This window comes from Phodopus roborovskii, unplaced genomic scaffold (genome assembly GCF_943737965.1).
Source record: "Phodopus roborovskii unplaced genomic scaffold, PHOROB, whole genome shotgun sequence".
In the NCBI taxonomy this organism is placed as follows: Eukaryota; Metazoa; Chordata; class Mammalia; order Rodentia; family Cricetidae; genus Phodopus; species Phodopus roborovskii.
Genome location: NW_026125397.1, coordinates 2,870,861 through 2,895,238, shown reverse-complemented (window position 1 = coordinate 2,895,238; position 24,378 = coordinate 2,870,861). Strand labels below are relative to the sequence as shown.

The 24,378-nt window shown below is 42.2% G+C and overlaps 1 protein-coding gene across 2 annotated transcripts in view; it reads right to left on the bottom strand.

The window, feature by feature from the left end:
- The window catches only part of Map3k5 (mitogen-activated protein kinase kinase kinase 5), a 186,365-nt gene that overhangs the window by 116,611 nt on the left and 45,376 nt on the right, over nt 1–24,378 (bottom strand). For both annotated transcript variants that reach the window (XM_051175360.1, XM_051175359.1), the window contains exons 2-3: nt 10,888–11,027; nt 2,664–2,687 (exon numbers count right to left, since the gene is read on the bottom strand). In XM_051175360.1, the coding sequence (XP_051031317.1) occupies nt 2,664–2,687; nt 10,888–11,027 (164 nt within the window). The remainder of the gene's footprint in view (nt 1–2,663; nt 2,688–10,887; nt 11,028–24,378) is intronic.

Here is a 24,378-nt window from a genome sequence, read left to right as displayed (position 1 = left end):
GGGAATGGATGCAACAATTTCCACAAGGGAATTATTTGGTATTATTTGATATAGTTGGATGAAATGTCAGGGACCTCTATGAGAAAACCCATAGGTAAAAGCACATGCAAAGGGTTGAGCAGGAGATGGGACATGTGACAAATGCCGTGATCACTCCTAGAGGGCACTAGGAGTTCCAGCTGCAGGAGTGCACAGAAAGTGTGCGTTCTGCCCTCATTGGCAAACATTAACTTAGTATTTGCATGGAACAAGGCAAGCATGGCCTCACCATCACCACTACCTCTGTGCTTGTATGACTAAGACACAAGAAAAGAGGCTACTGGCTCCATGTCACAGGTGAGGTGACACACAAACCTTAGATCCAGCTCCTGGTGTCCGTGTATATTATGAATTTAGCCCAAACACTTACAATGCAGGCATGTGGGGCATGTGACTGCTGCCAGGGGTGGGGGGGTTGACCTTCTCACATGACCTTCACAGTGGGGTACTGCCTGCTCTCTACCCAATATTACCTTCACAGGAACCTGCAAGAACTAAGTGACAGATCACTGCAAGCATGAGGAGTGGCAGATGCTTTTATGGCCAGATTTAACTATTTATGAAGCATGTTATTCTATGAGCAGCGAGGCAGAACTGTGCCCAACTGTCAGTTCGGGAATGGGAAGGACTTCCAGAGGTGGAAGTTTGGGTTTAAATCAAGTTATCTCTCACACAGTGACGGGGATTCCAACCAGAAAGACTGAGAAAGGAACTGTCTTACAATGCTACCAGGATCGCAGAACACATCCACACAACTAAATCCTCTGACTCAAGCCACTGCCAAAGCAGGAAAGAAGAACAAGGATGTAATATGATGGGTTTCATTTTCACATGTGTGTACGTGTAAAATCCTGATGCTCAAAATCTAAAACCTATCCTTGATCTTATTCAAAGCATAGAAAAGCCACCAAAACCTAGACTTACTCAAATAAGTTGTACCTTTGTTATTTTAGAAATTAGTAGTGCTGATCTTCCTTTTCAGTCTTTAAAGAACCATATGTAAGTGTGTGTGTGGGAATGGAGTCAAACATCTGGAAGGAAATGGTCACAGCATTCAAGCATGCTGAAGGAGGTGAGCACAAATCAGTCTTGCAAAGGACACCATCTCCAGATCACAGCAGAGCCTAAATCAATGGGCAACAAAGTATGTGCTCCTCTTATCCTTTCCCACCCTTCAAGCTTTGGGAATGCTAACACCTTTGGTGGACCCTGACATAACAATAACCACCATTTCTGCAGCTCTTCATGTTGCCCTATTTTTCTAAAATGTATCTGTTTGATTATTTGCTTACTTGTCTTCTTACACAGCTAAACTCTAGCATTCCCACTTTTTCATCTCATGTAAGCTATAAATATGACTGTTCTCTCTCTCTCTCTCTCTCTCTGTGTGTGTGTGTGTGCGTGCGTGCGTGTGTGCGTGCGTGCGTGCGGTTTATTTTTCAGTCAGGGTTGCTCTGTGAAGCCCTGGCTGTCCTGGAATTCACTCTGTAGACCAGGCTGGCCTCGAACTCACAGAGCTCCTCCTGCCTCTGACTGTTTTCACTCTCCACCACTAGTGTGAGTCTCCTTGGTAGGCACCAAGCCCATGGTGTACAGTTCACATTCAGTTGATATCTACTGAATAAAATGTGTTACACTGCACTGAAGCATGGAGCGGTAATTGCTCATTTCCTGTTGTGATGGGAATGGCAAGACTTCATAGTGGCAGCATTACCCACGCTGCAGTGAGACTCCCTCAAGGAGAAATCTTAACTATGTCTTAAATTTTCTAATCCAGGGGAAAACTATCAATTGTAATGTTAATCCTATCATCTCAGGTGCAATCTTGTATGGTCTTAGGTCATGCATTATCTCCACTTTAAATTGTAGATGTTTATCTGTTTTAGGGTTCTTAAACATTTCCTTACTTCCTCACATAAAATACGCAACCACTGGCCCACAAGGCACTTCTCATTTCTCCTGTAATAGTACAGCATTTTTCATGCAGTCTTTTAAAGTTTAAAATGGTAAATGTCTCCACTTTTCCTGTTAATTTAATTCTTTGTGAAGGGATAGCATTCTGCTGTGTGAACTCGAAGAAGACGTCAGTACTTAGGGACAGGGGTTGGGGAATTAGCACAGTGGTAGAATGCTCGCCATGGGTTCAGTGGGAAAAAATAACTAACCTGAGAGTTTGACTGAATGTCTCAACATAGAGGATATGTGGCAGACATAGAAACACAGACAATATTATATGTTATATATACTTATAGATATATATTAGCACACATATATGCCCATATGTATATATCCATATGTATTGTTATATGGGTAATATACACACATGTATATTGCTCTGTTATATGCCTGTTATTACCATCTGTAACACCATAACATTAAATGTACGGTGAAAGTTTTTTCTAAAACATAATTACATCTACAAGATGCAGGTATTAGTGTTGTCTTCCATTGCTATCATGTTTCACTACGATGTTCTAGAGAACATAATTGTGTTTATATCAACATTTGAGGAGCTCTAAAAAGGACTAAAGAAAATAAAAACTGGTAATCTATGAAGATTTAAAAAATAACAGATTGAAAAGAAAAGATTTAAACATTTTTGGAAAGTTAAGCAAAATACTCACAGTATTCTTCTGGCAAATGATTTCCTGAAAAAAATAAGAGGAAAAAAGAACTTAGCAAATTTTAAATTTTTATTAACATGTATATTAGTGATCAGAAATGTCAGAGAAACAATGGAAAAGCACTTATGTTTGCAGTCAGAAATTATACATTTACCCTTTTACACACGAGAAACTTACAATCTAGGGGAGATATGAGAATACAAAAATACTGTCCACAGTTTAATAACAACAATGCACACATGTGCAAAAACCAAACAGAGTAACCTAAAACTTACTTCTGGAGAAAATATATAGAGAGAATTACTTCACCCGCTATGAGCTCCTTGAGAAAAACATTAAAATGTTTGGTTTCCCTAAGTATGGTCTTTCTCACAGTCTGGGGGAAATAGACAGGGCACATCATGTCGGGTAGCTGGAAATAATAAAGGGTATTTTGGTCAATGGTAACCTCACACATAGATAATAAGGACAACAACAAAAGTGAGTGTAATTTAGATGTTTTTTAGCCAGCATTTAATGGGATAACTACACCACGTGGACAATACCCCTGTCTTCTGGGTTGTAAAGAATGAGCTCCTGGATATAATTTAGATGTGCAGCTTCCCAACAGAAGCTTTTATCAAGAGGTATCTATGCCTATGCCTATTATCTCTAGGCATTACAATAACTAGACACTGGGGAGAGAATCTGGGAAAGGCTGTGATACACTAGCATCACTCCTGGTGAGGAAGGCATGATTTAGAAAATAGAAAATGGACTGCATATTAAGAAAGATGGCATGTGTGTTGCCATGGAAACAGGAAATGTAAGGCATTTGTCGAGTCTTTCTGGAGAGTCCATCTGGCTCAGGAGAGCAGCCAGATCCAGCAAGGTGACAGTAGAGATACAGTGCCTAGCAGAGTGACCTGCTTTCAGGATGCTGAACTGACACAGGGGCCAACAGTAGCCACAAAGAGCTTCAGCTTTGAGCAGTATGTAAGGTGTTTTGCATATTTAAGAACAGCAGATGAGGTTGTGCTGTGTGTGTGTGTGTGTGTGTCTGTGTGTGTGTGTGTGTGTGTGTGTCCTCCGATACCTCACCATCTTGTTGGTGCAAAGCACTTGCAGGCCATATTCACAGGCTGACTGAGGAGGTTTGCTGCACATTTTAGGCAAGCCCGGATACGTAGCAAGCTCCCAACCATCCTGGGCTATCGAATTAAGACCTTGTTTCAAACGGACTTGTTCATGTTTTAAAAGAACGTGTCTGGGTGAACATGCATGCACATATGTACCCTGTTATGGTTTGAGTGCAAAATGGCCCCTACCAGCTCACAGTTTAAACACTTGGTCCCTGGGGGTGGTGCTGTTTCAGGAGGCTATAAAACCTTTAGGACAGTAGTTCCCAACTAATGCTGCGACCCTTTAATAATTTCCTCGTGTGCTGACCCTCCCAACCATAAAATTACTTCATAACTGTAATTTCGCTACTGTTTCGAACTGTAATATAAGTATCTGATATGAATGTTATCTGATGTGCAAACCACTGTAAAAGAGTGGTTCGATAACCCCCAAAAGGGGTCAACCGTGAACTTCAGCAAGGGTGGTCTGTCCCTCATACCAGAAGCTAAAATAAATCCTTTCCCCATAATTTGTTTCTTGTTAGCTATTTTATCATAGCAATAGGAGAGGTAGCAACCATAAAGGTCCTCACATACGATAAAAGGCAAAGAAAGATGGCTATGGTTTCTCAGAGAAGATAATTGTTTTTTTTAAATGATTTATTTACTCTTGTTTTTATGTGCCCAGGTGTTTTGCCTGCGTGGATATATGTGTGACAGGTGTCACATTCCCTAGAACTGGAATTATAGATAGTTGTGCACTACCATGTAGGTGCTGGGAATCGAAGCTGGGTCCTCTGGACGAGCAGCCAGTAGTCTTAACCACATAGCCATCTCTCCAGTCCTGAGAAGATATTCTTATAGAATTGGGGGTCAGAGGCTGAGCTGTGGAGCACAGAGCAAAGCATGAAGGCTACGAGGGAGTGGGGGGGGGGGGGTACCTGGCTGGAGACAGATGAAAAGTAGGGGCTCGTGTAAAAAAAAAAAAAAAAAAAAAAAAAAAATCAATAAATGTTGCCAATGGGAGCCAAGGAAGACAATTCATTTGGGGCCACATCTAGAAGAGCGAATTAAAGAGATATTTGAGAAAGGCCTTTAATATAATCATTGAACTAAAGCAGAAAGTTCATTTTGACCCTGAAATAAGAAGAGAGTGTTACTTTAGGGCTTGGTGGGGAAAAAGGCTTTGAGTGGAAAACAAAGAAGAGCATTCTGTAACTACTCAGTGGTCAACTGTAGCTTGTTTCTTTGTTTCTCAGACAGAATCCCAATGTAACCCAGACTGGTCTTAAATTCACTATGTAGCCAAGGATGGCCTTGAACTCCCAATATCCCTGCCTCTACTTCTGGAGTATGCTACCACACCCAGTTTGTGTGATGCTAGGGTTTCTCACACACTAGGCAATCACTCTACCAAACTGAGCTACACTCCTAGCTCTCCCCCCGCCCCAAGAATCTTTATGCTGAACAAATATTGGAACAGTATACCGTGCAACTGCAGAGGAGGGAACACCTTCAATGCCCGTCGCTCAGAAATCTGTTGAATAAGCGATGGTACATCCTCACTTCCCTACAACAGGAGCTACTGTTCCTTTGTCCATTGTCCCAGGAATGCTAGCAGTGCAGGCTCTGCGGAATGCGGATGCAGCCTCTGCTGGCTGGGGCTAGTACGCCATTTTTCTGCAGAACTGTTCTCATGTGTCATCTGCCTTCACTGCTCATCATGCAAGCACTGCGATAAATTATCACCCACATGATGAGTCAAAGAAGGCAGGACTCATCACCCGGACACTCACAGCTTCGTGTGGCCTAAATTGTGTATAAATTGTGTAGCTCTAGGCTAATTTCTTAGCCCTAAGAACATCTTTTCTGTCTAATCTGGAAAGCGAGTACTTAACTTGCCCCTCCCACTGGATCATAAGTTAACACTAAATGATGCAAATTTGTAAAGCTGCCTGAAGTACTTAAAAGCCACACGCAACACGAGGTATTAATCACATCAAAGCAAAGGACTTACCTCCCACCTATCAGATCTAGGGATGTCGTGTGCCCGTGTTGTTCATGATCATGGATAAAACAATGAGGAGTCTTTAAGTTTCACTTCAAACCATCGGTGTCAAGAATCGGGTTCCAGTGCAGTGAAACAGGGAAGCAGTCGTAAGGGACAGTCTGTGCCTCCTCCTCCTCTCCCTGCTCCTCTTTCTTCCTCTACCATGCTTTTTATATTTAAAAAGTATCTCTTGGGAGAGCTCTGCTGTAGGCACGTGCATCCTTCAGTTGTATTATGAGTGAGGTTTTACCCACACATCGTTGTTGACAACTTCTCAACAGAAACTTCACTTTGTGCTGTGCTGCTGTGGCTATCACTAACTTCCTTTTGCCTCCTTCAGTGACATCTACTGAATCAAATGATTCTAGTGCACACTGACATTGCTTTAAAAGCTGTATTGTTAAAAGATTGTAGTATAATGATTTTCTGTACAGAAAGCCACACCTGGCATAGTAAAACACTGGTAATTTGAAAGATGAAGGACCATGATGATCAGATTGCAGAGAAAGGACCACTGTAGAAGGAACAAGATGAGATGGTTTGCTGCTCCTTCTTCTGCTCTTTAAAATACTCAAACTCTCTCCTCTAGCATAGTCTCTCCAAACGATGACCGTGACTGATATCAACTCAGGGACACAATGGCTCTTTCCAGGGCCTGTGCACCCTAGCTTTTCTTTTCCCTCTGACAAACAGCAATACGAGGCTAGATGTGGGGAGCGGACAGGAGGGGTAGGAGTGGATGTAACAAAGAAAATGGAGACTGTTGTTTGCTTCTAAGGCAGGTAATGCCTTAGTAGATGCACCACCGCTAAGTTCCTACATATGTAAGACCCTCAGACAAACTAAAGCCTGGTGTACCCGTGGTCCCTCTGCTCTTCCTACAAATCTCCTCTTCCCCCACTGTGATAAGGAGTGATTACAGCTCAGATGAAAGTAATTATGAAATAAGTAAGTGAAGGAAACAAGAGGCTTCTTCTTTTAACGCAACAAAAGGGCTTGCTATGACATCCTTCCTAAGAGTATGGGATACAGGGCTCCATCCTCTGATACAGGAAGTGTATGGGATACAGGGCTTCCTGTGACATAAGAGTATGTAGGACCACCTGGACAAAGTCAGAAATGCCCATTTTTAAGCTGCTGATTCTAGATGGTAAGTGGGTGAGTCATGCACAAGGCCGCCAAAAGGGTCTATGGGCAGTGCTGTTTAAAGGGGTGGAGCAGATGCATCCAGTTCACTGACTGTGGAAGGATTTCACAGGATCATATTTTTAAGTGGCTTCTAAAGAAGTGTTAATGACTGAATACTAAGTTGGTATATTTAAAGTTCCCGGGGAAATCCATTAGTAAGCAAAGTGTTTTATGCCTTTGGAAAAATTAAAATTAAGTTTCCAGTACAATTGAACTTTTTCATTGAATTCCAGAAAGATAGAACTTGAAGAGAAGGAAACAGTATAGTAAGATCGAAAGAAAAGAAGGGTATTTTTATAAGTTCCAAAGCGTTTTATAATCTGAGTGGCTTTACACAGTTCAGGTTAGTATTCAGTCTAAACTCACAAGTACTTGTAAAAAAAAGTATTTGGATGTTCTAATTTACCACAAACTAGCATAAGTACAAAAATGGATAATATGGACATCCTAACTTTCAGAACAACATCTATTCACTACAGTTATATATGAGTGTATTATCACAAACCAGATTTAATGTCCAGCTTCATATACATGTTTTAAAGGAGATTAGCAGAAAAAAGGTCATAGGTTGAGACGGCATAGAACTGCTTGGAGGAGCCATCAAGGTGATCAAAGGTCATCCATACTGCAGCAGAACCTCCTTTATCATGGACTAACCTGCCGTCATCTGTACATACATCTTGTTCACCCACTCCTCCATCAACAGACATCTTGTTCCCACTTTTCTGCTATCATGGACAATGTTTGCTGGAAACATGGGCATACAAATATTTCTCTCCTGTCTTGCTTTTAGTCCTTTGGTGTACATAGCCAAAAGAAGGATTGCTGGATCATACTGTGAATCTACTTTTGATTTTTTGTGTGTGTTTGTGTTTTGTTGTTGTTGTTGTTTTGTTTTTTGAGACAGGGTTTCTCTGTGTATCTTTGGAGCCTATCCTGGCACTCACTTTGTAGACGAGACTGGCCTCGAACTCACAGAAATCCGCCTGCCTCTGCCTCCCAAGTGCTGGGATTAAAGGCATGAGCCTCCACAACCTTACTATTTTTAATGTTTTAAGGAATTGCTCTGCTGTGTAAAAGCAGCTGGCTTTTTAAGAGATGAGTTAATGATGTTACAAATTTGGGTTTGTGCACATGAGATTTCTAGTGTCACTTCCTAGAGAGATGCTGATTCGATGCCAACTAGGAAATAATAAATGCACTGAGGTAAGGAAAGGGTATGTGAGGCCAATGCATATGCACCACAGCCAGCAAAAACAGTGTGGGGTTAGCACACAGACAGACTGCACCACAGCCAGCAAAAATAGTGTGGGGTTAGTACACAGACAAGACTGCCATAGACAACACTCTGTTAAGGAAATTCCCATCTCTAAAGCGCTTTCCAGGCAGTGGCTTAAGATAAAAAACAACCAAATTTCTTGACTAAGGCATAATCAACATAACCATCACATTTGGCAGAAGCTGCATTGCCATCGGCCACATGCACACTCAACCCTGGAGAGGCACTTCCTCTGCAATGGAGCAAATAGTGCGAGAGCAGATGCTCAATTCAGAAAGAGAAAAAGATGTGGTTGGGATTTCCAATCGCAGCCAGAAAACGAGGGGAAAAAAAAAAAAACCTAAAAATATTTGGGACTTCAAATGCCGAAAATGTATGCAGATGCATAGTGTACATAGAGAGCAATGTGGCATACGCAATCATTTCCTTGAAAACTGTTCATTATCAAGTGTTCCGACTGTATAAAATCTACCTCACATTTCTGCCACCTAAACTTAGATCACATTAGAGATGTAGCTGATGGCTTCTCGCCCCTCAATTCAATTTCTCTCTTCAACCCCAGAGGTAATTATTCTGGATGTTGTCTGTAATCCCAAGCATGTTTCTATCCATTCATGATGTACATGTGTATTACTGCATTGTCATGCACATCATTACATTGTGTATGGCCAGTGTGATGTCATAAACATATAATATAATTTCACATATGACCATGAAATATACTATGTAAACGTGTAACATTCTAGTTGATCCACTTAAGTGCTCTATAATGTTCCATTAAAAGGTATTTAGTCATTCTCCGATGAGATATTTACTATTTCTTCTGAGGGAAATTACATACCATGTTATATAAACTTTTTTGATGGCCTTTCCTCACTCACGTAAAGCATGTTTCCTACAATACATACCCAGGGTCAAAACTGTCCCATCTCGGTATGACCAACATTACTGGGCATTGCTAAGTTGCTCTTTTAAAAGTTATGCCAATATGCCTAGCTGCCAGGAGTATGTTCCTGCCCCAAGTATCACAGCCCTGCCATCTGGATAACAAGTGGATTTCTGGATTTCAGTTTTGCTTTTGGTACAGGGCTACAGGGGCAAGTCCTCCACCTCGGATCCATGCCCCAGACATCTATAAGTGAAGTTAAAGCAAGTGGAACTTCTCTCTAATCCCATCTAACCTGTGAATACAGGGGAGGCTTCATTTGTTTTATTGGCCTCTTCTATGATAACATCATTTTACATACTTGTTTTGTTTCTTTGGTTAGTTTTTTGAAGTAGGGTTTCTCTGTGTAACCACCCTGGCTGTCCTGGAACTCACTCCATAGCCCAGGCTGGCCTTGAACTCACAGAAATCTACCTGTCTCTGCCTCCCAAGTGCTGGGATTAAAGATCTGAGCCACCACTGACCAGTAAATAGTTGCTTTTGTTCACTGCAGGTCCTTTTGCTGGTGGGGGACAGTAGATGTCCAAATCATACTTATTGCTAACTACAACATAAAGAAATCATAAGCAGCATCCAACCCTGCACCAGCGCCAGCTTTCTCAGTAGCACAGGACTTTTTAGGACCTAGGAGATCAGCTAAAAAATTGTTCTCTATTATTTCTACTCTTGAAACTGGAATCTTTGGGGTTACCTAGCTAGAAACATACTACGTATGAAATTTGGACTGTGATAACCAGAGTTCAAGCCCTAGAACCTAGAACCAAAAAAAACAAACAAACAAACAACAACAACAAAACCAAAACAAACAAGTCAGGTATGCCAGTAGGTGATTGTAATCTTAGCCCTTAGAAAAAAGATGGAGACAGACTCATTTCTGGGGCTTGCTGGACACTATGCCTAGATGGCTTGGCAAGCAGTAGGCCAAAGACAGACACTTTTTCTTTCTTTCTTTCTTTCTTTCTTTCTTTCTTTCTTTCTTTCTTTCTTTTCTTTTCTTTTTTTTTTTTTTTTTTTTTTTTTTTTTTTCTTTTTTTGTTAAGGTAGAGGGTTCCCTGAGGGTGTCCTCTGGCCTTTATACACATAATTATGGCCATCTGGTTTTTGTCAAAGATGTCAAACACACACTGGAAAGAAACAGCTTCAACAAATGGTGCAAACAAACAAACAAACCTTTCCAGTAGCAAGCACACTTTTAGTAGGAGCCAGGTGAACACAGTGAAGTCCCCAGTGGCCTGGCTAAGCTTGGGATATCTCGCATGATCTCTATCAAAGGTGTGGACTGATGACTTCCTGTTTTGGGAGTTTTGTTATTTTGTTTCTGCCATTTTGAGACAGGGTCTCTTTCTATGTAGCCCAGCTGACCTGTAACTCACAATCCTCTGGCTTTAATAACTTAAGAGCTGAGATTACAGGCACATGCCACCATGATTGCTACTGGCTGAAACTTGATCTGGAACTCAGAAATCAACCAAGTTTTTCTACTAGTGCACTATCACATTTATATATTCTATTAGATAGACCTCACAAGGTTGCCAGTAATCCCTTACTATACCCCACTCACAAAAATAACTTGTCACAAAAGTAAGATACTTAAAATGTCTGGATGACAGAAATGCCCCCCACCCCCACCCCAGCCACTGCTGAGTGAACAATGCTGTTACCTTCAGGGACTGAAGAGACTCGGAGTTCGTATCACAGTAGAGGATGATGTTGTTGGCCATGCTGAAGCTTTCTCGAACCCCAAGATGGTAAAATAAGGATGGCTGCCGGAAAGCATCACTCATCTCCACCACAGCAATATCTGCAAGCAGAAAACAGAGTCACCAAAAGATGACGCCTGCATTGTGCCCCATGAGCTCATTTGAGTTTCAATAACTCAGTACTCAAAGGAGGAAATAAGGGAAGGGCAGGGTTTTCCCTCTTTGTTTACCACTGAATTTTCAATGCAGGTCTACCGGAAGTGGGGTTTTAAAAATTCAATAAACCCTTACTGGTTTTTGTTTGTTTGTTTTGTTTTGTTTTAAACAAGAAAGAAATCAAACAAAGATTGCAAACCCAGGAAAGCCTGTAATGGTGGCTCTGTTTACATTTTAAAGTTACCAACAAGCTAATTTTACAGGTTAAAAGAAAACTACTAGAAGATCTGTAGAATACTGAAGTCACAAACAAGACTATTTTTAAGACATAAATTAATTATAGTCTACGACTATCTTTACTAATTAACATATGGTCAGTTTGTGGCAATCTTGATCAAGAAAAAGAAAAAACCAAATTGGAAGTGTAGAACACTGTGACTAGGAAGAGCAATATAATCACAGATGCAAATATCCCCAAACCAACGACGCCTCACAAGTAACAAAAACCTGCTATCAGAAGTTGAAAAAGAGAGTTGCAGGAATGAAACTGGGATTATTCTCCAACTCCTCCATGCCCAGAAATAAAATTTATGCAAGACACTAATGTAATACGCCCAGCGTGGAGGAGAGGCATACAGTGACGAGACTGAGTGGGAGCTGAAGCTTTACGGAAGGGAGCGGGAGGCCGGAAGGACATGAGTGCCATGAAAGCATAAAGGCAGTTATGGCGGTTCCAGCAGGGGAGGAGGGAGGTGACCTGCGGGTCCCGGCAAGGGAAGCGGGGTGGGAGAAGCAGCAGCCAAGATACAATATAAACGAACATCATTAGAAAACTGTCATAATGAAACCTGCCATTTTATATGCTAATAAAATATATCATTAAAATTTTAACTTAAAATGGTGAGATATGTCCTCACAGAAAAACAATGTTGTCTATTACACACATATATGTTGATAGTTTCAAGCATATTATATAGCCACCAAAAACTACAAAGTAGAAAACTGATAAGAAATGGGGCAAAACTTTAATGCATTAAAAGATAACCCGGATATTCTATAGGTATATTCATGTAAGTAAAAAGGTAGCTGACAGTGTACACACCAAAATATAAATAATGGTGAAGGCTATTTATTTTGCTTTTCTTTTCTTATGAACATTGATTTGTAAGTTAGAAATCCACCATAATATAAAAAGGGCCTTCAGACACCCACGTAACTGAATGTAAGAGTAAGACAGGAAATAAAAATAAGATCTCTTTCTCTTTTCTGCGGTGCTGAGGATAGAACTCACGAATTCAAACATGTAGAACCTGATTTGCCTAGGGAGTTGAAACTAGAGTTCACCATTAGTAAGTCAGATACAACAGGTGAAAGACACAGATTCACTGATTAAAAAAAAAAAAAAAAAAAAAAAGTTACTTCCAAAGCCCCATCCAGCAAAGACAGCATGGGCTGCTAGAACTGTTATACAAACCATGCCTTTTCCTTGGGGCTCTTTAACATTTACACATCAAAAATCATCACAAGAAACAAACATGGCCTCTGCCTCCCCAGGTACCAGCACTAAACAGAGGGAGACTACAGTGAGACTACAGGAGCCAGGCAGGACAGTGGAAGATGGAAAGTAAGAGATTCTAAAGAAGGAGAAAAAAGCCAATTGAGTTAAAATGAAGGGGCAGGACGCTTCCAGAGAGAGACTGGATGCTAAAATTAGATGAAAACACTTGCAGAAGTTTTCTTTTTCCAACAGAGGAACTGAATATTAAAGATAAGCGTTATAAGCAAAATCGGGTCTATTCATTAGATCTGAACATTGAAGAAGAGAGAGATCCATCTGGGGATGCTATCTAAGACTTCAAGAAATACTGGCCTACTTTTAAAAATCAGTAATAGAAGCTTCGCTTTTTCCTGTTTGAAATTCAGGTCGGTGACTTGTTCTGTATTCTGTAGGGTATAGAATACTCCCTTCCCTATAGCTTCTCCTCAGTTTCTCCTTTTGCACTTACTGCTCCAAGCCAATGCCAAGCCCTGGTGACCGTCACTTGATTGTTGTCCCCATAATTTTGCCTTTTCCAGAACATCATCAGAATGAATCACACTGTTCGCATAAACCACTTTGGGAATGGCTCCCTTCACCTTGCAAGATGCATCTGAGATTCATCCATAGACGTCTGTTCAGTGGTTAGAGGATGTCTGGATTGCCTCCAGGTGGAAAAGCATTGAACAAAGCTACTATTCTTGTAATATAAGACTTTCTACAGATGTCTTGGACAAACACCCAGAAATATAACTGCCTGACCCTGTGACTTCCACCGCCTTATGCAAACATCAAAGCTGAGCTCCTAATGACTCATGGTACCTCACTCAAAGCAGCCAGTCTCAAGAAAGACAGTGCTATGAAATTTACTACCTTACAAGATAGTAAGTGCCCCACCTCCTATTAAATACTGACCTTCCCCATATGTCCCATAAGGTAAGACCAACTGTGGTGTTCTGAATGAGAACGGCCACCATAGGCCCATACATTTGAATGCTTGGTTCACAGTTACTGGGACTATTAGGGAAGGATCAGGAGGTGTGGACTTATTGGAGGGGTTATGTCACTGGGGGTAGGCTTTGAGGTTTCAAAAGCCAAAGCCAAGCCCCCCCAGCCCCGCCTATTGATTGTGGATCATGATGTAAGCTCTCAGCTCCAGTCACAGTACCACACCTGCTGTGGATCATGACGTAAGCCCTCAGCTCCAGTCACAGTACCACACCTGCTGTGGATCATGACGTAAGCCCTCAGCTCCAGTCACAGTACCACACCTGCTGTGGATCATGATGTAAGCCCTCAGCTCCAGTCACAGTACCACACCTGCTGTGGATCATGACGTAAGCCCTCAGCTCCAGTCACAGTACCACACCTGCTGTGGATCATGACGTAAGCCCTCAGCTCCAGTCACAGTACCACACCTGCTGTGGATCATGATGTAAGCCCTCAGCTCCAGTCACAGTACCACACCTGCTATGGATCATGATGTAAGCTCTCAGCTCCAGTCACTGTACCACACCTGCTGTGGATCATGATGTAAGCTCTTAGCTCCAGTCACAGTACCACACCTGCTGCCATACTCTCCACGGGGGGGGGGGGGGGGGGCCTGGTGTGGGCTTTTAAAACTTCAAAGCTCATCTCCAGTAACACACTTCTCCAACAAGGGTACAGCTACTCCGAAACCACATCTCCCTGGTGACTTACGCATTCAAACACATGGCGCCTATGGGACCATTCTTATGGAAACTACCTCAGGCATGGTGTTTTATTACACCATGCTTGCTAAATCCCCTCTACTCCCTCACGGGAGGGAGGACCTCTCCCTTACTCTTTGGGAATGCACCTCTGGTTTCTGTCTCTCCCACTATGGACATTTTTAGAATCTCAGTGTGTATGTGCTCGTGTATGATGGTAGGCCTGCACATGCCACTGCTCATGTGGAGGTCAGAGGACGAGGCTGGATGTTGGTCCTCACCTTCCACCTTCCTTGAGAGAGGGTCTTTTGTTTGGCACTGCCTTACCTTATCTGCTTTACATAGCTTCTGGGGAGTGGAAACTCCAGCCCTTACATCTGCACAGCACATGGGTCATCTCACCAGCTCTGTATATTATCTTTTAAAACTTCCGTATCAATCATGTTGTAGTAAATACTTTTACAATGCCTTGAGTTTCTCATCCCCAGGACGGTTTTGGTGGCCTGATGGAGAGCTCTCTCTTTGCCTCCCTTGACTTCTCCTCACTCTTTTGCTTGTAGCTGAGCAGTGGCAACGGAAGACCTCTGCCTGGGACAGCTCTTCAGTGCGATCCTTAAGGAAAGCCTCTTTTCTCTCTCTTCCTTGGAGGGCCCTGGTCAAGACTACTTTTCAATAGGAGGAATGCCCAATGCAGCCCACAGGTTAAGGGGAGCCTCCCCCATTCTCTGCATGTGGCCCTGTGACAGCCACAGCGCATCCAGGTCGAAATCTGCGCATGCACATGCCATGCCAACTCCCTCCTGCCCCTCCCCTCACTCTCTGTCTGGAACATCAGAGCTGGAGGGTGTAGAGCATGCGGCTGACGGTGTTTGCTCTCTGCTGATGTCCTTTCCTTGCCTGACTTCCTGATCAAGGTACCTGGGCTTTCTCCAGGTCAGTGAGTCCTCTCTCTCTCTCACTACTGCCTCCAGCCAGTTTCAGTCTGCATGCTTCATGGTTCATGAAACATGACCAGCAACCAGACAGCCTGAACTCTGGGGTGAAAGGGCGTTCACCTCCACAGGGTGTACTCCCGAAGAGAAGGCTGTGTGAGGAGACTGGGTTTCACTCCAGACAACAGGGACCCTCCTGGTGCCTGCACCGCCAGGGCGAATACTGCATGTAAGGAGGGCCCACAGTGGTCTCCTACCTTGTATCCCCTCTGACTCACCCTGGGACGTATTATCAAAAACTTAGTCTATGTCTGATCAAGATCTAGATCATCAAACATTTCCTCAACCTATAACGAGCCTCAGTTCTAGACCTCTGCCTGCCTGAACATTTCCCGGTTTAGTTCTTTAATCTAAGTCTACATAGGAAGCCTGAGCTGGTCTGGTAGACTTTCTCAATGTTCAGTAACATTATGCTGTTGAGATACAAGTTCTCTACCTTTCGTCTACTAAGAGTATACTTTGACTGATGTAAGTGTGTTATCTGTTATTTAAGTTTCTAGTTAGAGCCTTCCTAATAGTTAAACTCATTTAATCCTTTGTGTCACCTTGTCAGTAGCTTGGGTTAATATTTTTTTATTATGTAAGTTTCTGTTTGCTACCTATAGGTATTTGCTATGTGTTATGTTCATATAAAGAAGTCCCCCAGATGCCATATAAATAAACAGGTATACACACAATCGTAGTCTAAAGTCCTTTTAATTCATACTACTTAGACGAATCTAGCAAATTATTTACTTGAAAATTTTAAAACAGAGGTTAACTTGGCCTATGTGAACACTGACACCAAAGAATTTAAATGAAATATTAGAGAAATGTGACCAAATAATTAACAACTTAAGTGTTAATGTTTTGGGGGAAAAAGTGACCAGGAGCGTCCTATGCCCAGGCTTTTAGAGTTTTTAAAAATACTCAGGTTACATCAAGGATTTTGTAAAGGAAACTAAGGAAAAGGGAATTAGCAAGTCTGAAAAAAGAATATAAAAAGTTATAGGCATGACACATTTTTTTTCTGGTTAAAAATTATGTTGAATGAGGAGAGATTTTATATTTTATCACAATGATAGCTTAGAGTTTCTACCATGTCTCAACCCTTTAATATCTTTAAAATCTGAGTTTTAGAGTCAACTTTTATTTTAAAATCTGTCATACAACTATATTTAAATCCACTACCCACTCTCCAGGATCAGTATAACTGACTTTTTTACTGCCCAGCCATGCTTAAGGCTGAAAGCAGTGAGAATAAAAAGGCTAAAATGAGGGCAATACTTTGGCTGTCACATTATCAGCTAGGTCTCAGGGACAGTGAGATACCTCTATGAGAGTCTTACAGCCCTACTAAGAGCAGAGAGGCCTCTTGATCAGAGAGGAGGCATGGAGACCTCTAGAGATTGGACTCTAAAGGGGTATGCTCTACGTAGAAGAGAGTCACTACAGAGAAAGACGCCCTCAATGCTTCCAGTGGTCAACAAGATCTTAGCCCCTCCTAGTACGTAGCTAAGGGGTCCTCCAAAGTCCCCAAATGAACCCCTAAGGAGCCTCAACTGTCTATAACAAAATCAGAGTTAAAGTTTTGGATAATTATATGGTAAATACAGAACCAGAATATATACCCCCAAAATAATCAATAATATTAAAAACTAAAATTTCACCAGCCTCAACCAGGATTCCCATCCTGACATGGTTTGGCTGGAAACCTGATTCAAGTAACCAACTTTCCAGTAACAAACCTTTCCAGGACCTTGAAATGCCCCACAGGAAGGCCTTCACTGGGTTTCCAATAACACAATCAGCAAGTATCAGACTGCTTTTTTCTTTCAAACTCCAGACCTTACTATAAACCTTATCAAATTTTAAATTCTGCTACTTTATTGCCAGACCCTAACCCTGAGGTATGTCTATGACAGTCCTGTGTAGAAACCACTGACATGCTGCAATGCTAGATGGGAGCTACAAAACTCCACACTTCCCAACTGGAAGTCACAGATAAAGCAGTTCCGTGGTGGCAGGGCCCAAGATTCTGTGTACTCAAGTAGGAGCTCACTGAGGTCACAGAACCTGGCTGATCACCCTTCTTAAGGCTCTGCAGCCATGGACATGAGGGTTACTGTTTACACAGACTCTCCCCCCCTGCTTCTCATGTGAAACTGTTGGATATGTACATGAAAGGACTTAATGCTACACCCTAGCCATAGAAGACCTGGTTAATCCTGGGGCCAACACTCAGGGGTTGTTCTATTTGCTTTCCTGTGTAAGTTTTAGAACAGCTTGGTAACAAATGACTGTATATTAACAGTTATAAAAATAACCCTCCTGAGATTTGGAAGTCTCTGAATCTGTGAATACTTAATTGGTATTTTATAATTTTTCAATATACCAATTCTACATACAGTTTGTCAAATTAATATGTTTCACATTCTGGGTGCTCCTGTAAAGATATACTTTACAGTTGCTCCTTGTTCATATGCAACTCTATGAAACGAAACTGAGGTACCCACGTCGACTTCCCTGTTGGTATACTCTTGGGGTTTCCTACACCTTTGTGTCATCTGCAACTGACAAGGTTTTTGTTTCCTCCTGTCCTGCATCTGTACTCTTTACATCTTCCGTTTCCTTTGTCCTTAGCTAGGGCTTCTGGCAATACAGACCCTTCTAAGAAGCCGTATTTCATTATCTAACTTGAAAAAAAAATCCTAGGACAACCTTCTGGCTCTTGTGGGTAACTGCTGAAGAGCAGTTACAAACAGGTGAAAACCATCTTCCTTGAGAAGTGACCTGGAGGCATGACAACCAAACGAAGGAAGGCATTACAATGACCAAGCCGGATACCCCACTTCCAGAAGTGCACTTACGGGAGGACAGTCCATCACTGTGTACCCCAACCAGGTTTTCTACTAAGTAAGTGTGAAGCACTAGATGCCTTTCAAATGTGGGCTCAATTCACCTTGAGAATGGACTTTGGCTGTAATAAAGATTAGTATTTTAGGGCACTTGAAACAGAGACTATATCTGCATAGCAGATATACCAGCAGATGTATCAGCAGAAGCACCAGGGTTCCGACCCAGGAATCTGGCTCCAGAGTCCATACTTTTAGGTCTTCCCTGAGTGACAACCTGTACCCGAGGAACATGGAAGTTCATGACCTTGGAACACAAATGAGGTGAACAAAGCAGACTTGAGGACTGAAGTACACTCCTCTAACATGATTCATGAGCAAATTCAATCTCTCTCCCTCCCTCCTACCCCCCCCATCTCTCCCTCTCTCTATTTTCTCTCCTCCTCCTTCCTCCCTCCCTGTAAAATAGATCCTTACTGTGTAGCCCTGGCTGGCCTGGAACTTGATATATAAACAAGACTGGCCTTGAACCCACAGAGATCAGCCTGCCTCTGCTTCTAGAGTGCTGGGATTAAAGGCGTGAGTCACCATGCTCAGCCCGACCAAATGCTTTTGATTACTGCCCACTTGAATTCTGTGGTAATGCTGGAAGTGAAGCTGTCCTGTTAAATAACCCTAGACAAAGCTAGTCATTTTACATTTAAATTAAAAAATTAAATAAAAATCTCCAAGATTTTTACTTAAAGTATACTTTGTTTCCTTGTCCCAGCTGGGTTAATGTTAAATGGAGCATAAAATTAGGTTTAGTGGTAGATTATTAAAGCATAATGAAAGTCAGGGCAATAACAAATCTGTTGAGTACAACTGCACTTTGGTCATCAAATAACATGATTTGGAATGTATGAAGTTTGCTTTTCCCTTCTTTAATTGAATTTTTCCTCCCATAGCACAGTATCTGTTAGATAAATATCCCACATGAGTCACTGCTGTTTCTAAAACCCAACAAACAAACAAACAAACAAACAAAACAAAAAGAAGATTAACTTCTCCTTTTTGTCTACTCAATCATTTTTTAAAAAATATATATCAGATCACTCAAGACAAAGCAGGAGCCCAAGGATCAATGTGGCTGCCAATAAGATACCACAGTCAACAAGAGCTTCCCAAGTTGCCACACAGAACCTCCCTATCCAATCACAATGGGTTAATTCCCAAGGCAACATATTAATATCAATTTAATTCAACAAACATCCTGAATACCTATTATACACACACAGTTCTGTTATCTATGATGTATTATGAAAGTTAAAAAGAAAAACATAGTTTTGCCTCCTTTGGGAGGGGTTAGAAACACACTGTGAAGTGCTGATAAAAAAGGTTGAAGGCTGGCACTGTGGAAAAATAAACAGGGTAGTCAGAGGCTGGAGCATGCAGTGCCATGCGATGGATAGGTAAATTACAGCATGTGAACAGGGCATTGTCTGCCTGGCCCCCTAGAGAATGGTGCCACAAAGAGTGGGCAGAACAGCAGTCTCAGTGCATGCAATGCAGTGGAGGAGTTGCCAATGCAAAGAAAGATACCAGGGGGGTGGCAATAGAGAAATACAGGAAAACAGGACCCTAGGCCAAGCATCCCCAAAGGATGAACTCAGAAAGGGCTCCTAAAGAGCATGGCAGCATGGCGTCCCCCAAATGTTCATCCTTCTTGACTCGAATTCCAATGGTTTTCCCATTTTATGAATTATTTGATGTAAGCTACACCTAAGCCATTTTATAGAAGTTTCTAAAATGTCACTTAGGATCTGCAAGCAGTGTCCTAGAAGGTTCTGAAGACTTGAAAATTCACTTTTCGAAAGTGACAAGCAAAACTCCTGTTGTAGATTGAGAATGTTGGAATTCTCAAGGATGAGCCCATCCCACATAGAGGGTGCTCCCTCAGCCTAGACACATGGGGGAGGCCTGGGCCCTGCTCCAAATGATATCACAGACTTTGAAGATCCCCCATGGGAGTCTGCTCCCTGGGGAGCAGAAAGGGGATGGGATGGGGTTGGTGGGAGGAACAGGGGAGGAGGGCAGGGTGAAGAAACTGGGATTGACGTGTAAAACAAGCTTGTTTCAAATTTAAATTAAAAAATTTATCAAAAAAAAAAAGAAAAAGAAAAAAGAATCTATCACTTCTTTTAAAGTGTCAAACCCTCCTATAACCCACTTAGCTCCAGCAGCGCAGCTCCAGTCTCCTAGTAGTCAGTCACTTGGTTAACTGACTATCATGTAGAATGATGTAGTTTCTGTCAATGGTAAATGCTGGTCCACATTGCCTCATCACCAAATTCTAACACATACATTAAACATTCTCTCTGTCTTCCCTCTGTCTGTCTCTCTCTCTGTCTGTCTCTCTGTCTCTGTCTCTCTCTCTGCCTCTCTCTCTCTGTACTGGGGATTGAACCTAGAACCTCAGGCATACTAGTCAAACACTGTACCATTGAAGTACATCTCCATCAATGACTAATTCTTTTCTTTTTAAAGATGTATTATTTTATATGTATGTTTTGCCTGCATGTATACACATGTTCTGTGTGCCAGAGGCCAGAAATAAGTGCTAGATATATTAAAGAAGTAGTTAAAGTATGCTGCCATTAGGGTGCTAGGAATTGAACCTGTATTCTCTGCAAGAACAAGGGCTCTCACCAGGTGAGCCATCTCACCAGCTACCTGCACCCATCAATCACTCTTATATTGCTAAAGGGGTAAAAATGATATCTCCCCAATCCAGCTCTGTTCTAATTGGCTTAGTTAATGATGTACCATTATTAGACCAAGGTAGTTTGTTGCTACTATTGGTTTTTAACTCAGAAGAGAGGCCTGGCAGATTTGCTCACAAGGGTGTTTGGCCACCTCCAGAGGTGGCCTTTACACAGCCAAACAGAACTGGAGAGGTAGCTTAGCTATAGGGAACTTGCCTACAAGTATGACAGCCTGAGTCTTGTCTCCAGAGCATAAACCTACAGTCAGTGGGTGGATGACAGACTAAAAGAAAATTGGAAGGATGAGGAGTCATTTACGAATCATGCAGAAGAAAATGTGCCCCTAAAATGAGGTAGAGAAAATATAGGGGTCAGTAGATTTTAGGGTTTGGGTGAATACAGGCAAAGTAAATTGAAAGATTATTATTTGAACTCAAATAATTAAAGATGGCATGAATACAGTAAGACACAGAGCAGAAAGGCCTCCCCCCGCAGAACCGAGTTTAGATTGACTCACACTAATGTCAGACCTGTACGTGTGTGTGTGTGTGTGTGTGTGTGTGTGTGTGTGTGTGTGTGTTGCTAGACATTATGCATATGCACACGTGCTGCCAGTTACCCTTGACTCTCAACAGAAAGATTCAGATCTGAGGGAAAGGCTTACGAGGCAGTAATGGAAGGAGTGGGTGGAGGAGAGAATGTCAAGTCAGCACCAAAGGAAATGTGAGCTGGGGCTCGGGGATTCCCCTCCACGTTATTATATGCCAGTGGAAACAGATACACGGCCACCAAAAGACAGGGAACCAGTGTTTATAGCAGCGCTGTCCTTAAGCCATCAACAGCAGAAGTAAAAAAGATAAAGACAGTGGGTGATGTACAGCGGTGACAGCACGAAGTCACAATGGTGAACACCACGAGGAAGGGAGACGAGGTCAAGAAAGGCTTCTGGTGGGAGTACAGTGAGGCTCTGCTCTTCCACCCAGGTGCCAGTACCTCGGGCATGTTCGCTTGGCGCAAACCAACTCATCTCTGGTTAATCATTTTACCCAGAACGCTAAAAGACGACTGTATGAGTTTCCTCGGCCACCGTAACAACTTCCCAAAAACTTGACTGCCATGAAACAACTTATTCTGTATTCTTAAGGTCAAAGTCCAAAATGAAAGTATCAGAGGGCCAAGGCTTGTGTTGGGTGTGCATGTGATGTCAAACTGTCATCTGCAGCTCCTATCAGGATGTTAAGGGTGGCATTTAGTGTCCACCCAGATAAACCAAGATGATCTTATCTCATAATCCTTAACATGCTCACAACTGCAAAGACCTTCTTTTCCCAAATAAGTCAGTCTGCGAGGGTCTAGAATTTTGCTGTAGATGATGCTACAAGCATTACAAAGACATCACACGATGAAGAAGGTGAACACAACAGAATTCAGGATGTTTGATGAGAAGAGGAAACAGAGGGAGTCAGTGCAGAAGAGTCTCTGAAGATCTGTAGAGAAACAGGGTCATCTGCCAAGACCTTCGACAAGGATGCTCAGTAAGAAAATGAAGACATCAGAACACCCTTAGAAGAGATAGAAGGGTTTTAATGTTGGAATAGTACATTTGAAAACCAGCAAAAGATTAAGGTGCCAAAGGGGGCTAATAAATTTATCAGTATTTCTGTCACTTGTGAATGGTACCACAGCAACAGAAAAGATTTGAACCTAGAGACTCGGGAGACCTCCAAACCCTACTGTTTCCTGTCTCTCATATACTTACGATGAAGCTGTGTAAAGGAGAAAATGATGGAATTAGAGAAGCTACAGACTAATCACTCTTGCAGAGACCGAAGTGTGATCCAGGCATAGGAAGTTCAGCCTCACAAATAATTATTTTTAGTTACAGGTGGACTGGGCTGTCAAAGAATCCTCTCCTTCGGGCAAAGAAAAATTTGAGCACACAATGCTGATGGTAGCCAAATTTTGTATTCAAGGACCGGCTCACAACAAAGCTAGATAAGCCACAATTTACCTTCTAGTGTGCCCCACATACTTTAGGAAGAGATACTTTCTATACATGTGCGTGCGTGCGTGCGTGCGTGCGTGTGCGTGCGTGCGTGTATGTGTGTGTGTGTGTGTGTGTGTGTGGGACAGTCTTAGGTGTCATTCCTCAGGCACTGTGTCTTGTTTTTGAGATAGGGTTTCTTACTGACCTGGGATTCACTAAGTAAACCAGGCTGACTAGCCAGAAAAACCCCGGAACTGTCTGTCAATGCCTCCCCACTACTGGGATTGCAAGTGTGCATCTCCATGCCCACCTTACACAGGCACTTTCACTGACAGCCATCTTTTGGCACTGAAGCGGTATTCCCCTATATACTTTTACTTTTTAAAATCACAAAATTAGTTGATTTTGCTTGTTTCCCAAGACAGGGTTTCTCTGTGTAATAGCCCTAGCTGTCCTGGAACTTGTTCTGTAGACCAGGCTGGCCTCCAACTCACAGGGATCCACCTGCCTCTGCCTCCCAAGAGCTGAGATCAAAGATGTATGCCATCACCATCAGGCTTATAAAACTAAGTCTTATATTAAGACATGTGATCCTCTTTCCAAGTTAAAATAGGGTCTAATTATACCTTTATTTATTGATTCTTTACTGTAGTTTCTTATATAGCCCCACACTGGCCTCAAACTTCCTCCTATCTACACCTCTCAGGTGCTTACATCACAGTTGTGAGTCACCACGTCTGGCTAAGAATCTATTTCTTAATGTTATGATAATAACAATAGACTGGGGGATGATTTAGAAGGATATATAGCAGAAGATGGGTGTGGCAGCACTCAGGACAGAGGCAGGATGATGGCCAAGGGCTCAAGTTGGGGGTGGGGAGATAGTAAAAATCCTAGAATCCATTTTAAGGCAGGGAACACCCTCTACATTAGAGGTAGAAATAGGGCGATGAGGCTTCTACGGTGCATTTGACACAATGCAAACTGCTGTTTGCTCTTTGGCGTTCTTACACCTCCCGAAGGTATCATCACAAATTCAGCTCTCTATAAACTCAGTACATTGCAGCCCTAAGTAATTAATCTTTCTTAAGACACTGAAAAGTCTAAACAGGCTATTTTAGGAGTCCAATGTGCTTTTGATCACAGTGAAGTGTAGGTTATTCATTTCTTGCCTTTAAATTAAACCATCCAATTCCCATCTTCAGTCATGAGTCAGTGAGGTCTCAAGGACACAGAACTGTGTAACTGTAGGAATCTTACAGGAGTACCGGACCCAGTGAAGCGACAGCTGACTCAGTTGCATGAACTCCAGCAATCATCCAGGAGAGAGAACTGTTTCTCATGGATATGCATCCTTTCTATCATTCAAGGCATTCATGACCTCCTCACAGAGCCAGCAGAGAACAGCCAGAGAGAACTTCCACATTCCCTGATGTTCTCCAGCAAAAATAGCTGGGGCAATTCCATCATGTTTGATTATTCTGATTGAAATATTTTCCAATCTTTGGTGA